General features: G+C 32.5%; 2 protein-coding genes across 2 annotated transcripts; one reads left to right on the plus strand and one right to left on the minus strand.

Annotated features, from left to right (window-relative positions):
• Window positions 1–5,632: 5,632 nt before the first annotated feature.
• Window positions 5,633–7,794, minus strand: HELRODRAFT_166864 (hypothetical protein; the record flags this gene model as incomplete). The annotated part of the gene is made up of 2 exons (XM_009012054.1): window positions 5,633–6,876; window positions 6,963–7,794. 2 exons carry the CDS (start codon window positions 7,792–7,794, stop codon window positions 5,633–5,635), a joined length of 2,076 nt encoding a protein of 691 aa, XP_009010302.1.
• Window positions 7,795–11,855: 4,061 nt separating this feature from the next.
• HELRODRAFT_166865 (hypothetical protein) lies at window positions 11,856–12,422 on the plus strand (the record flags this gene model as incomplete). The annotated part of the gene is made up of 1 exon (XM_009012055.1): window positions 11,856–12,422. The coding sequence occupies one exon, from the start codon at window positions 11,856–11,858 to the stop codon at window positions 12,420–12,422; it is 567 nt and encodes a 188-aa protein (XP_009010303.1).
• Window positions 12,423–13,142: the final 720 nt, after the last annotated feature.

The raw sequence follows: 13,142 nt of genomic DNA on the forward strand, positions 1-13,142 counted from the left end.
CGTCAAAGCAACAAGTGAAAAGTCAAGATATTAATATGTGGAAGTGAAAAGTCATCTCAAAACATGAAAGGTCAGAAACTAGATAAATTTGTCAGCAAATCAAAACGGCTGATATGTCATTACGTGTCTTTTTAAGCTGTTGACTATAAATAAATATTGCTGGGAAAATCAGTTTGTGGTCTTCGAGTTTACCCATAAACACTATTTATATTTTATATGCATGCTATTTTGCTTTAATTTTGTTTTTCATTTATTGCTTGCTTAACTGCTTGTTTACTTTTTTATGCTTATTTGATTAGTTATTTGATTTTTAGATGCTTGCATAATCGACTTAATACTTGTTTAATTGATCATTGATTTTTGTTCTATGCAGTGGCGGATCTAGACAACTTGACAGAGGGAGCCAAGATTTTCAAAAATATATATTATTTGACAACCGGGCCGGAATTTTAAAAAAAGCTTGGTGACTGGGGCGGGGGAATTTCTAAAAAAGTTTCTAGATCTGCCACTGGTTCTATGTCTGCTTGATTTATTATTACTTGATTTTTGTTCATTAATTTTATTAATTAATGGCTTGTTTAATTTTTTGTTTCAATTTATATGCTTGTTTGAGTTAGTTCTCTGTATTTTATATGCACGAGGCTGCATTCGCGGTAAATATCGCCGCGTTTAGTTTAAAAATTACTACGTTCGCGGTAAGTATCGCAGTACATCTATATTATATTTCGTCGGCGATAAATACTGATGGTTAAATGATAAACAATTACTAGGTACGCGGTAGATTTATTAATATTATATATATTAATTTTTTGCTTGGTCGGCTGTAATTGCCGCTGCGTACAAAATAAATTATTAAGTCAACTGTAAACAACGTGTTTTCGCTAGTAATACTATACTCAAATGCAAATCTTTAACAGAATTTCGTTTGACAGCGTTTACTGCTTTGAAAATATACATTGTTTCATAAATTTAAAGTTATATTTATTTTTATTATTTAAACTATAAAGAAAGTTATATTCAAAAATTTGACAGTTTTTAGGTATTGGATGTTCATGATGATTCGCCTCTGGAGGTTTATGGTGATGCTTTGGAGCCTGGAAATATGGTGAGGAATCTGGGGGTTTGTGTTTGATAATTTCCTCATATTAAAACACCACGCCATTCATCTCTACAAGTCTTGTTTCATTCACATCAGAAGATTGCGCATGGTCCAAAGGTTTCTACCCCATAATGTTTTTCGTTCTCTGGTGGTATGCTTTATTTTGTCTCACTTCGACTATGGTAATGGTTTGTTATATGGGGCACATGGGATTGTGTTAGATGTATTGCACCGGTTGTGGAATTTGGCTGTCCGATTGGTATACGGCTTGCAAAAGCGGGATCATGTCTCGAATGAAAAGATGAATCTACGTTAGTTGAATGTCCGACAGCGAATTATCTTCAAAATCACTGTTCTGGCTTTCAACTGTATCAGTGGTAGATGTCCGAATTACCTCAGTAAAGCGTGCGTTCTTGTCAGTTCTGTTGCACGTGGATGTCAGTTGCGGTCGGTGGTAGATGGTAAACTATTGGTCCTCAGGACGAGAACAACATATGACCACCGTCGTTTTTTCATCGCTGCTGCTACGGTTTGGAACTCACTGCCTCTGAATGTCCGTCGGACTGGCTCCATTGCGTTGTTCGGAAAACGTCGGAAGTGCCATCTGTTCTGTTCACTGACATTTGTTTAATAATAATTGCTACTTCATGTGTCTATGCGTGTATTTGTGTTTTTTGTCGGTTCTCTTATCTTTTTTATTTTATATTTTACTACTTTGTTATTTATTTTATATATTTTGGTACTTTTATCATTTTTATTTCATTTTTATTACTTTACTATTTATCTTACATAGTTTGGTATTTGGTAATATGTTTGGGTATAGTGTTGTCAATTTAGACTTTATTTTTCATTGTTTACATAATTTGGAATTTATGTCATATTTACTTTGGGTATTCTTTCTTTTATTATTTCTTGTGCCTTATCCTTTCAGGACTTTGGCAACCTGAAGAAGTGCATAAAGTCCGATGGATGTCCAAAATTCTGTACTCCATCAAAATGGTCCTCCTTGAAAAGCTGATCCATTTGATGCATCCAGGACCAATCATTATTGTTTTTCTGCAGTTAAAATTGCGCAGTTTCACTGATTTTGTGTGCTTAATATATAGTAACTGGTGGATGACTTGTGGATCTGCTGTAGATGCCGCATACAATTATTTGACTTTATATGATGATGTTGTTAATTGCAGTGATTTGAATGAATTTAAAAAAAAGTTGCATGATTTTCTTATGAATGCTAAATTAAAATACAATTGGAGAGCGGAGTTGAAGTATGACTACTCGTGAATGCTGTTTATAGATTTTGGATGATGGTATAAATGTTTGTTTTGACATGATTGTCTTTAAGAGAGGACGATATATATGAATGGTTGAAATTGGAATTTTTATGAAGAAATGTTTGCGTATATATATATAAAGTTGAATTAATAATCGAAGTTATTTTTTTATATTTTTGTTTATTTATTTATTTTTTTTGTTTGATCTTTATGTATGAACAGAACATATTAACATATATTTATGTACATTATTGTTTATGTGTTAAAATTTTATAGTTAATTTTGTGTCGCGGGCATAGGGACATTTTGTCTTCGCCCATGTTTTTTCTCATAATAATAATAATTTCAAAATCTTCTCAAGTACACAGCTATCATTTCTGATATAGCTGGCAGTGCTGTAAAAGCTCTGAAACGTCATTTGTGTCCAGAAATGATTATACTGGTTATTTTCGGTGATGGTATTCCTAAACCTGAAATGCAGTACTTAGTGAAGAAAGTGCTAGCAGTAAAACCACTTGATGATTTAAAGCTTCCCCAAGATCGTTACGGGGGCATTCTTAGGGATTTGGTAAACCAAAGTTTCCTGATGCTATAACTGAAAGAAAGAGACTTGGCGATTTGGTTACTGGTAATTCATGGTTTATTGTCCAACTTTTGGAAATGGACATAGATTTTCTAAACGATGACAGAAAATTGGCCAGGCCACCCAGCGTTCCTGATATCAAAGAAGATAACAACCTGTCTAAATGTTGTCAGTGACAGTGCTGAGCGCAGTGTAAAGTTAAGTGTTGATTTCATAAAAGCAGCCAAGCCAGAGGAGCATTACCAGAACATCCTCTAAGTTGTTGAGAGCCACAGGAAATAAACTCCTAATCCAAGAAAACGAAAGTCGATAATAACGATGATTAAAATGTGCGAGTATACTGTGAAACTGTCATGATGTTCTCAAACTATTTACATTTGTGTATTTTTTGCTAAAAATGACACTAACCTTCTTATGTGCTGTTTACTGTTTCACAATTGATGGACAATATAACTGGTAAATATTTACATTGAATTTGTTACAATACAAAATCTATAAATTTTCACGTTGAATGTGGACCCCTTAAGAAACAAAAATTCTAATTTTTTAGCCTAAGTCTTATTTCATTAAATGGAACATGAAAATTATATAGCTAAAAAATAAATAAAAAGTTAAAAATATTTAGGAGTGTTTAATGCACTCTAAAGGCATATGCTAAGTTACCAGCCGTGACAAATTTTTTCCATGAGGACGTTTGATGCACCCTAATATATATATATATTATTATTACGGAAATTTATATACAGCGCTTTTTTATTGTTGAATCTCAAAAGCGCTACTAAATCATAGACAAATAAGACGGACATTCATTGTGCAAATAAATAAGTTTTTAGTTGACTTCGAAATTGTAAATATGATAGGTTAGGGTCACGTAAGTATGGAGGTAAACCATTCCAAACAATCGGNCCAAGAACCGCAAAGTTNCGGGAACCCGTCACCAACTTTGTGNTCGGGATAAAAAATAAATTGCGCTCGGTTGATCGGAAGGAATATTTTGAAAAATGAGATTTGTATGATTCCAATCTATCGATGAGGTAGGGAGGTGCTGTATTATTGACACATTTAAACATCAAAACTGCCAACTTGAAGGAAACACGTTTTTCAACCCTCAACCAGTGCAACCTGTTCAAAATAGGCGTAACATGATCGAACCACGAACCACCCAAAACTAGCTTGGCCGCACGATTCTGTATTGACTGAAGCTTTGAAAAAGACCTTTTGGTGACACCATAAAAAAGGCCATTGCAGTAGTCTAGTCTGGAAAAGACGAAAGAGGAAACCAAGCTTTGAAGAACAGACGTGTTTAGTGATTTTTTGACATTGCGTAATAAACGGAGTTGGTTGGAGCAGACCCTCACTAAATTATTAATGTGTAAATCCATCTTTAAGTTTGAGTCAATAATAACTCCAAGACTACGGACAGATGTGGAAAATTCAATGATGTCATTGCCGACATTGATCGATGAAATGTTGACCTTCGACAGCTGCTGCCAAGAACCAACCGGTAATATTTGTGTTTTAGATTGATTTAACTTTAACTGATTCATACTCATCCAAGATCCAATTTCGATGAGACAGTCAGTCAGTTCATTCAGAGAAGCATCAATCGAATCAACAGGACAAGAAACCAATAACTGAATATCATCAGCAAAGGCGTGGGAGCTGAACTCATATTTTTGAATGATATCAAAAACATCAGCAGTGTACATAAGAAACAACAGAGGTCCCAACACAGATCCCTGGGGGGACACCAAACGATAGTTTGTTTATGTCAGAGAGGGTGTTGTTGTAAGAAACCTGCTGGGTGCGGCCTAAAAGATAGGAAGCGAACCACGATAAGACTGAATCAGAGAGAAAAAAATTTGTGGAGAGTTTATATATGAGACGAGTATGATCGACACAATCAAATGCAGCACTCATATCAAATAATGCTAAAAAAGAAACGCATTGACTGTCAACTGAAGAGAACAACTGGGAGAAAATATCAATGAGTGCAGTTTCTGTGAAAAAATATTGACGATAGCCGGATTGATTCTTTGGCAACAAATTGTTTTTGTTTAAATGCTGTAACAATTGTTTGATAACAACTCGTTCAATGACTTTAGAAATGAATGAAAGATTAGAGATAGGACGGTAATTTGATAAAACGTTGTCGTCCAAATTTGATTTTTTTAGAAGTGGGGTTACAATAGCATGTTTCAAAGGGTTGGGAAAACTGCTAGTTGATAAACATTGGTTGACAAAAAATGTCAAAAATGGCAAAAAAAGATCTATAAATTTTTTAAATATGTATGTTGGAATCAGATCAAGAGAACAAGAACTGCCAGGGGAGTCACAAACTATTTTACGCAATTCATCTGGCCTGCACATTTGAAAATCTGAAAAATTAACAATTGCTTCAGGAGAGACGACCCTAGAGACATACTCAAACTGGATTGGTTTGTTAGTATTTTTTATAGTCGTGCTACGAATATTATTGATTTTATTCACAAAAAATGTCATAAAATCATTGGGGGAGAAATCATTTGAATGGTTATTATTGTGATTTTTAGATAAAATTTTGTCGAGAATATTCCACAATTTTTTTGGTTGTTTTTTAAACGAATCAACTTGATTTGACCAAAATTTGTTTCTTTTTTGGGAAAATTGTTGTATTTTTTCTTTTAACGCCAAGCGTCATGCATTTCGATTAATATCATTTTTCATTTTCTTATACAATCGTTCCAGTTTTTGACAATTGCGTTTTAATGAACGACATTCAGAGTCAAACCAAGGGGCAGATAGTACATGAGTAGATTTGACATAACGACAAGGAGCAACCATATCCACAATTCTCACGATTTCAGAATTAAACAAATCCAACAGGGTATCAGCGGAAGATGAATTGAACGGCCCTGAAATAGGTGATTCGAGAACTAGTGAAGAAAATTGATTTTCGTCAATTTGATTCCATGAACGAGTAAGTTTCCATTTTTTCTGAGGTGTGGGAACAGAAATAGGGAAACAAATTTTAATTAAACTGTGGTCTGAATACACATTTGGTGGCTCAACGGAAAAAAATTGTGAGGGAAGGTCAGAACTAGAGGCAATTAAATCCAATGTTCCACCATGAACGTGGGTTGGTTCATTTATTCTATTTATCAATTGATATAAATCAAAAATTTCAAACAATTTCAATGCATTAGGGTCGTTCAAAAGTTCAACATGAATATTCACATCTCCAATAAAAATAACATAATTTGGTAAAAGCAATATTTGATCAAAAACAGATGATAACTCATCAAAAAACAATGGTGATGGAATAGAAGACCCAGGACGATAAATTGCAAAAACAACAATAGTTACTTTGTTGAAATAAAATTTCACAACTATAGCCTCAAACGTCTTAAATAAAGGCAGCGGAATTCTATAAAATTTTAAATAATTTTTAAAAAATACAATTATTCCACCATGGTTAGGGTCGGTCGGCCTCAGAAAATCTATGAACACAAAATCAGGTGGCAGAGTGAGTCTAAGTGATAAATTATCGGACGACCCATGCCAGGATTCCGTAACAACAAAAATATCAAAATTATTAGAAAATAAATCGCGAACAGTTTTGATCTTATTCATAATTGACCTAATGTTCAACAAACCTAATTGCAATTTTAGTTCTGAGTCTTTTTTGGTAACTTCACGATCATTACTACCACTTTTATCGTTACCATTACAACCATCATCACAATCGCAAATACCACCATCATTACCACTGCCGCTATCGTTACCTCCACAACCATCTCCGCCACCGCAAATACCACCATCATTACCACCACCGTTAACATTACCACCACAACCATCTCCACCACTGCAAATACCACAACCACAACTATCATAATCACCACAGCTGAACAAACTTCCACCACCAGCATCATCAGCAATACCTTCACCAGAAATCACTTCACCGGATGCTCTCTGGGTTTGACGATCCGCCACCTTCCCACCGTTCCCCTCACCTTGAATAAAAAACCCGAGCACGAGATTTTTCTTGATTTGGCTTCATCAATTAGTTTTTTTAACTTGGCACGCTGATCAACTGTTAAATCATGACTGATCCATACTTTATCAAGATCTTCATGCATAGTTTTTAATTTAAAGGAATTTTTTAAGACTAAATCTTTAATTGCACAACTCCTCATTTCAATCAGCACCGGTCTAATTTTAGTTTCAGCTTTTGGACCCAGTCTAACAATTCTTTTAATATCCTGATCCTTGACTTCACTGGATAACTTTTTAATAATTCCTTTGACTCTATCTTTATCATCATCAGTTTCTTGCAAATTGAACATCATTATGTTATTCTCTCTTTCTTTCATGTCATTTACATTGGTTAAAGTTTTTTGAACACTTTTTACCTCATCATTAACTAGTTCCATATTTTTCTTCACTTCGCATCGGACAGCATCAGCAAAACTCTTGTTCAAATCGTTTTTAAGGTTACACAGCTCAGTACTCAAAACTGTGCCATCGAATCTTTCCGCCCCATCAACATTTCTCTGAATTGAACTTTTGATAGCTTCAAGTTCGCTCCTCAACAAATTGTTCGATTCATCAATTTTGTCAATTCTAGTGTTGAGCGCATCATTGCTATCACGCACAGCTTTATTTAATGACTTTACATCAGGAAGTAGTTTCATGCATTCATCACAATACCACTTAATATTGGACACGGAACTGATAACCTTGAAAGCTGATTTACTTATTCCGACACAGTCTTGGTGAAAGGCAAGTTGACATTGAAAGCACTGAATTGTGTCTTTATCTTCCATATTTCTAGCACATTGACATCCTTTGATCGACATAATTGTTTCAAAAAGAATGTCTGCAAGTCAACTTATAAAATTATATTTCAAATGTCTTTAGAAAGTTAGCAGTCCGCAAGAATAAACACACAAGAAAAAAACAAAAAATAAAAAACAGCAAAACACTTCAACTTTCAAAACAGTGCAACTTCTATAAAATATCCTTTATTGTTTACAACTTTAACTTTATTACCGGGAATTCAAAATTTAAACCAAAAAATAGTGAAAAATAAAACAAAATTAAATTGCAAACAACCAACTGAACTAAATTTATATCCTCTTATTCTTCTAAATTTATACTATAAAACGAAATCAAAATTAAGTCGAACACTCTATAATATCCTATGAAACTTTAGAAAAATACGGAGAAAATCGAAAATACTGTTGCCGAGTCAAAAGCCAAGACAAGAATATATATATATATATATATATATATATATATATATATATATATATATATATATATATATATATATATATATTGTTGAATCAATGGGATCACTGTGATGTTGACTGCAATGTCAAGAATGAACTAAACTTATGCCGGAAAGAATTTATAAATGCATATATACAATCATCAAAACTAAAACTTTATAAAAAACTGACCAACCTGATGGTCAAAGGAAATAACAATATTATGAAAGATAGATTCATCAATCTTAGCCACCACATACTTACAAACAAGCAAAAAGCGTTCTTAAACTTGGGTTTAAACTGCCACTATCTACAAAAACCCAACAAAATTGAGAAAATCACTGAGATTGAAAAGCTAATGATGTCTATAAACGACGCTGAACGTCAAAGTAAAATAAGCGTCAACCCATCTGTTGCCATTGAGCTTCAAGCTGAAGCTAAAAAACAACGCGGTAGTTTTCAAAGCAAGCTACTCACTGACGAGATGAAAGATGCGGCGAAACAATTAAGGAAAAATAAAGATATCGTAATACGACGCGCAGATAAATCTGCACAATATGTCATTATTGGCCGAGCCGATTATCATGAAAAACTCAATGATGTTTTCAAAGATACAAAAAAGTTCCAGGTAATCAAAAAAGATCCCACTCCTCAACTAAAAACTAAACTAAACAAAATAATTAAGAAAATAAAAAAGCAAATCACTGACGACAAACTTCCATCACTTATAGGCGTATACTCTCCTGGCTACTTATATGGGAATATAAAAACGCATAAGAATAATCATCCAATCCGACCAATTATTAGCCAAATTACAACCGTCACATACCCTGTTGCAAAATTTTTGAAAAAAATTCTAACCCCATATATTCCAAACAATTACACACTACAATCTTCCCGTGAATTTATTAATCTCCTCAGCATTAATAAACCATCCAAATTTATTGCCTCTCTGGATGTTGAATCATTATTCACAAATGTACTAATTCATGATACAATTGACATAATTATCAACACCGTTTACCACTCAGATATGGTTCCATTAAGCATACCGAAGCACACCGAAAGCACAACTGAAGTCCCTTCTTCAAATTTGCTCTACCGAAGCACCATTCCACAGCCCCACAGGCAAACTTTACAAGCAAATCGATGGTGTCGCTATGGGTTCCCCCCTTGGTGTCCTATTTGCCAGTTTTTACTTAGGACATCTGAAGAATGAAACCTTCAAAAACAACTTTGTCTCTTATAACGATCCTGAACAAATCACCCAACTTCTTGGTATCTTAAACAAATCAAAACTAAGATTTACCATTGAAATTGAAAAGGAACAACGTTTACCTTTCCTTGATGTGTTGGTCACCCGTGGCGAAGAACGATTCAAAACTGCGGTCTATGTCAAAGAAACAAATACAGGAATTTGTTTGAAGGGACAAAGTGAATGTACCGAACAAATCATTTGTAACCCGGGCATTCACACACTCTTCCGATATTGAAAATCGCGACGCCGAATTAAGAAGAGTTACTAACCTGCTTGTAAACAATGGATATAAGACTTATTCAATTGAAAAGATTGTTAAAGGCAAATTACTACACAACAATAACCTTCCTAGTACCAACAATCAAGATAACGACATCATCTTGTATTACAGAAATCACATGTCAAATGCATACAAAGTAGATGAAGCTATTCTTAAACATATCATCAATAAAAATGTCACACCAACCAACCTAAATAATAAAGTTAAACTCCGAATATATTACAACAATAAAAAGACGTCTCACCTAATACTGAAAAACAACTGCAGTCCTAGAGATAACTCTGAGTTAAAGAGTAATCACGTAATATATTAATTTAATTGCCCCTTTGACGGCTGTGCCCGTCAACATGACTCATATATCGGGATTACTACTACCTCACTGACTAGAAGGCTTACGATGCATAAACAGAGTGGTGCTATCAAATCTCATTTGGACTCAACACACTCAAGCACAATTAGCCGTGAAATCCTCGACAGCAACACCAAAGTAATATACCAGAACAGCAACTACACGCATCTTAAAATTGCAGAAGCAGTCCTAATTGACATCAATAAACGAAAAATAAATATACTACAAAAAATGACAACCTCACTTCCAACCCGGCGCTTAGCTTAACCAACAACGAAAACAAAGAAGTAATAAAAACTAGCATTGTAAATAGTGACAAAGAAGAATATGATGCTATCGATGAAGAAAAGGAGACCAAAGAAGATGGCTAGCCAATAAAGAAACCTGACACCTAATTTCCATCTAAATTCACTTTGACAAAGTCAATCTCCATCTAAATTCATTTTGACAAAGTCAATATTTTCCTATATAAACAGCGGAAAGCACTAATGATGATTCATTCGGAATCGAAATATGGCCTTATTTGCAGCATGAATTCGGAAAATAAGTTTATTTTGAATTTTCATAAACTAAACGTTCACCAAAAAACTTTAGTGAGAAAAATTGAAAAAAACGAACTACAAACATATTAACGCCAAACATTCGGTAGAATTTATAAAATATTGTAATATATATATATGTATATAATTTATATATACTTTTTTACAATATTCTATAAATTCTACCGAATGTTTGGCGTTAATATGTTGGTAGTTCGTTTCTTCAATTTTTCTCACTAAAGTTTTTTGGAGAGAAAAATTATATATTTCCGACATAATTTATACATAATATATTATAAATATAATACAATATATTTCCGATAGTCTTAATCCAATATACATACATATATATATATATATGTATATATTTGTATATACATATATATATATATTTCCGACAGTCTTAATCCAATATATACATATATACACATATATATATATATATATATATATATATATATATATATATATATATATTATCAACAATTAGCGCTTTTTATTATAAATGTAATCAATGAATGTCAATAAAGTACAAATCGATAAAATATTTCCATGTCAAAATAAATGTTTTTAAGTTCTTCTTAAAGTCATCAAACTTTAGTACAGGCATTCTGAGCGATTCCGGAAGACTGTTCCAGGCAATTGGTCCTGACACGGCAATATTTCTAGTTGCAGTTTGTAGTTGAGTAGTTGTCACTGCCAGTAAGTTGGCATAGTCTGATCCCAATTTTACACCTGCTGAAGAAGCTGGTTTTTTAAACTTTTATTTACTAGATATACTGGTAACAACACGTCCATAGCCTTATACATCGTCACACAAATCTTTTAGTTGATTCTTTTTTTCACTGTTAGCCAATGTAGGTCTCTTAAAATGGGTGTTACATGGTCATACTTTCTACGTCCAACAGTTATTTTTGCAGCTCTATTCTGTATCGATTGAAGAAAAGCAATAGATCTCTCTGGTAATCTATTGAACAAGCTATTACCCTGAGTAGTATAAATATATATATAATTTGGTACCGTATATTATAATTATTGATAACAACCATAATATAAACAATCTTGCCGTTAAAATTTTTAAAAATCGCGTTTTATATTGTTTATAGTTATTAAATTTATTTTATTGGTTTTCTGTTTTAATTAAATAATTGTTATTGCAATAACAACATCACAAACCTGAAAATAGCTGAATCAATTTTCATACAAAACAAAAATCCCTCCATGAACATTCAAGTACAGTCTAACAACATTCTACCTTCAAATAGACTACTAAATAAAAACAACAATCATTATAATTATAACAACAATAATTACGAGTACAGCAATAATTATAACAATGTTATCACCAACAAGGTTGATGATGTAAACAACAATCATACCAATAGTGACAACTTTAATAACAACATCAACAACACCAACAACAACATCAACATCAACAATAACAACAACAACAGTGCAAACACTGTAGATACCAATGCTACAACCCACAGCGCAAATACCAGTTGCGATTGGAACATCATCAATAGTGACAACCCTAACAACAACATCAACAACACCAACAACAACATCAACAACAACAGCATCAACAATAACAACAACAACAGTGCCAACAATGTAGATACCAACGCCACAACCCACAGCGCAAATATCACTTGCAAATGGAACATCATCACAAGAAGCAAGAAGAACCACAGCGATGATAATAATAATAATAACGTTAACAATAATAATAATAATAATAATAATAATGTTTTTAAATATTGCCAAAATAATATTAATAATATGTAGTTAATTAAATAAATTAATTCGCGCTTCTCGGCTGAGCGTTGATATTTACCTTAACAACCATAATATAAACAATCTTGCCGTTAAAATTTTTAAAAATCGCGTTTTATATTGTTTATAGTTATTAAATTTACTTTATTGGCTTTCTGTTTTAATTAAATAATTTATATAAATTAATAGTTACTTGTTCCTTTATATCAAATATCTTACATACCTTATATATAATGCACTGAAGATGAGTTATTTATAACTCGAAATAGCTATTTGCAAATTTATTTAATAAAAATTTTTTTAAAAAACAATAAAATGTCTAATTTCTCTGAAATTAATAAATTAAAAAGAAATATGAAAAAGTTGAAAAATGTTGAAAGTAGTGTTGAATTTTTGAAATGTTGCATTAACAACAGTCTGTTACCAAAATATATATAAATATATATATATACTAATTACGGTTAGATTTATATATATATATATATTTAGGAACGAGGTTTTCATTAATACTTATTTTGTTAAATTTATTTGCCCATTTTTCAAAAACTACGCTGTGTTGAGTCCATAATAAAAAAGTTGATAAATGCAAAATGGGCAAATAAATTTAACAAGATATATATATATATATATATATATATATATATATATATATATCGATAAAATTAGATATAGAGCATATATAGTAAATATATATATATTTATTTACAACAATGATGTAAACAACAATCATAC

Source organism: Helobdella robusta (genome assembly GCF_000326865.2).
Source record: "Helobdella robusta unplaced genomic scaffold HELROscaffold_10, whole genome shotgun sequence".
Taxonomy (NCBI): domain Eukaryota; kingdom Metazoa; phylum Annelida; class Clitellata; order Rhynchobdellida; family Glossiphoniidae; genus Helobdella; species Helobdella robusta.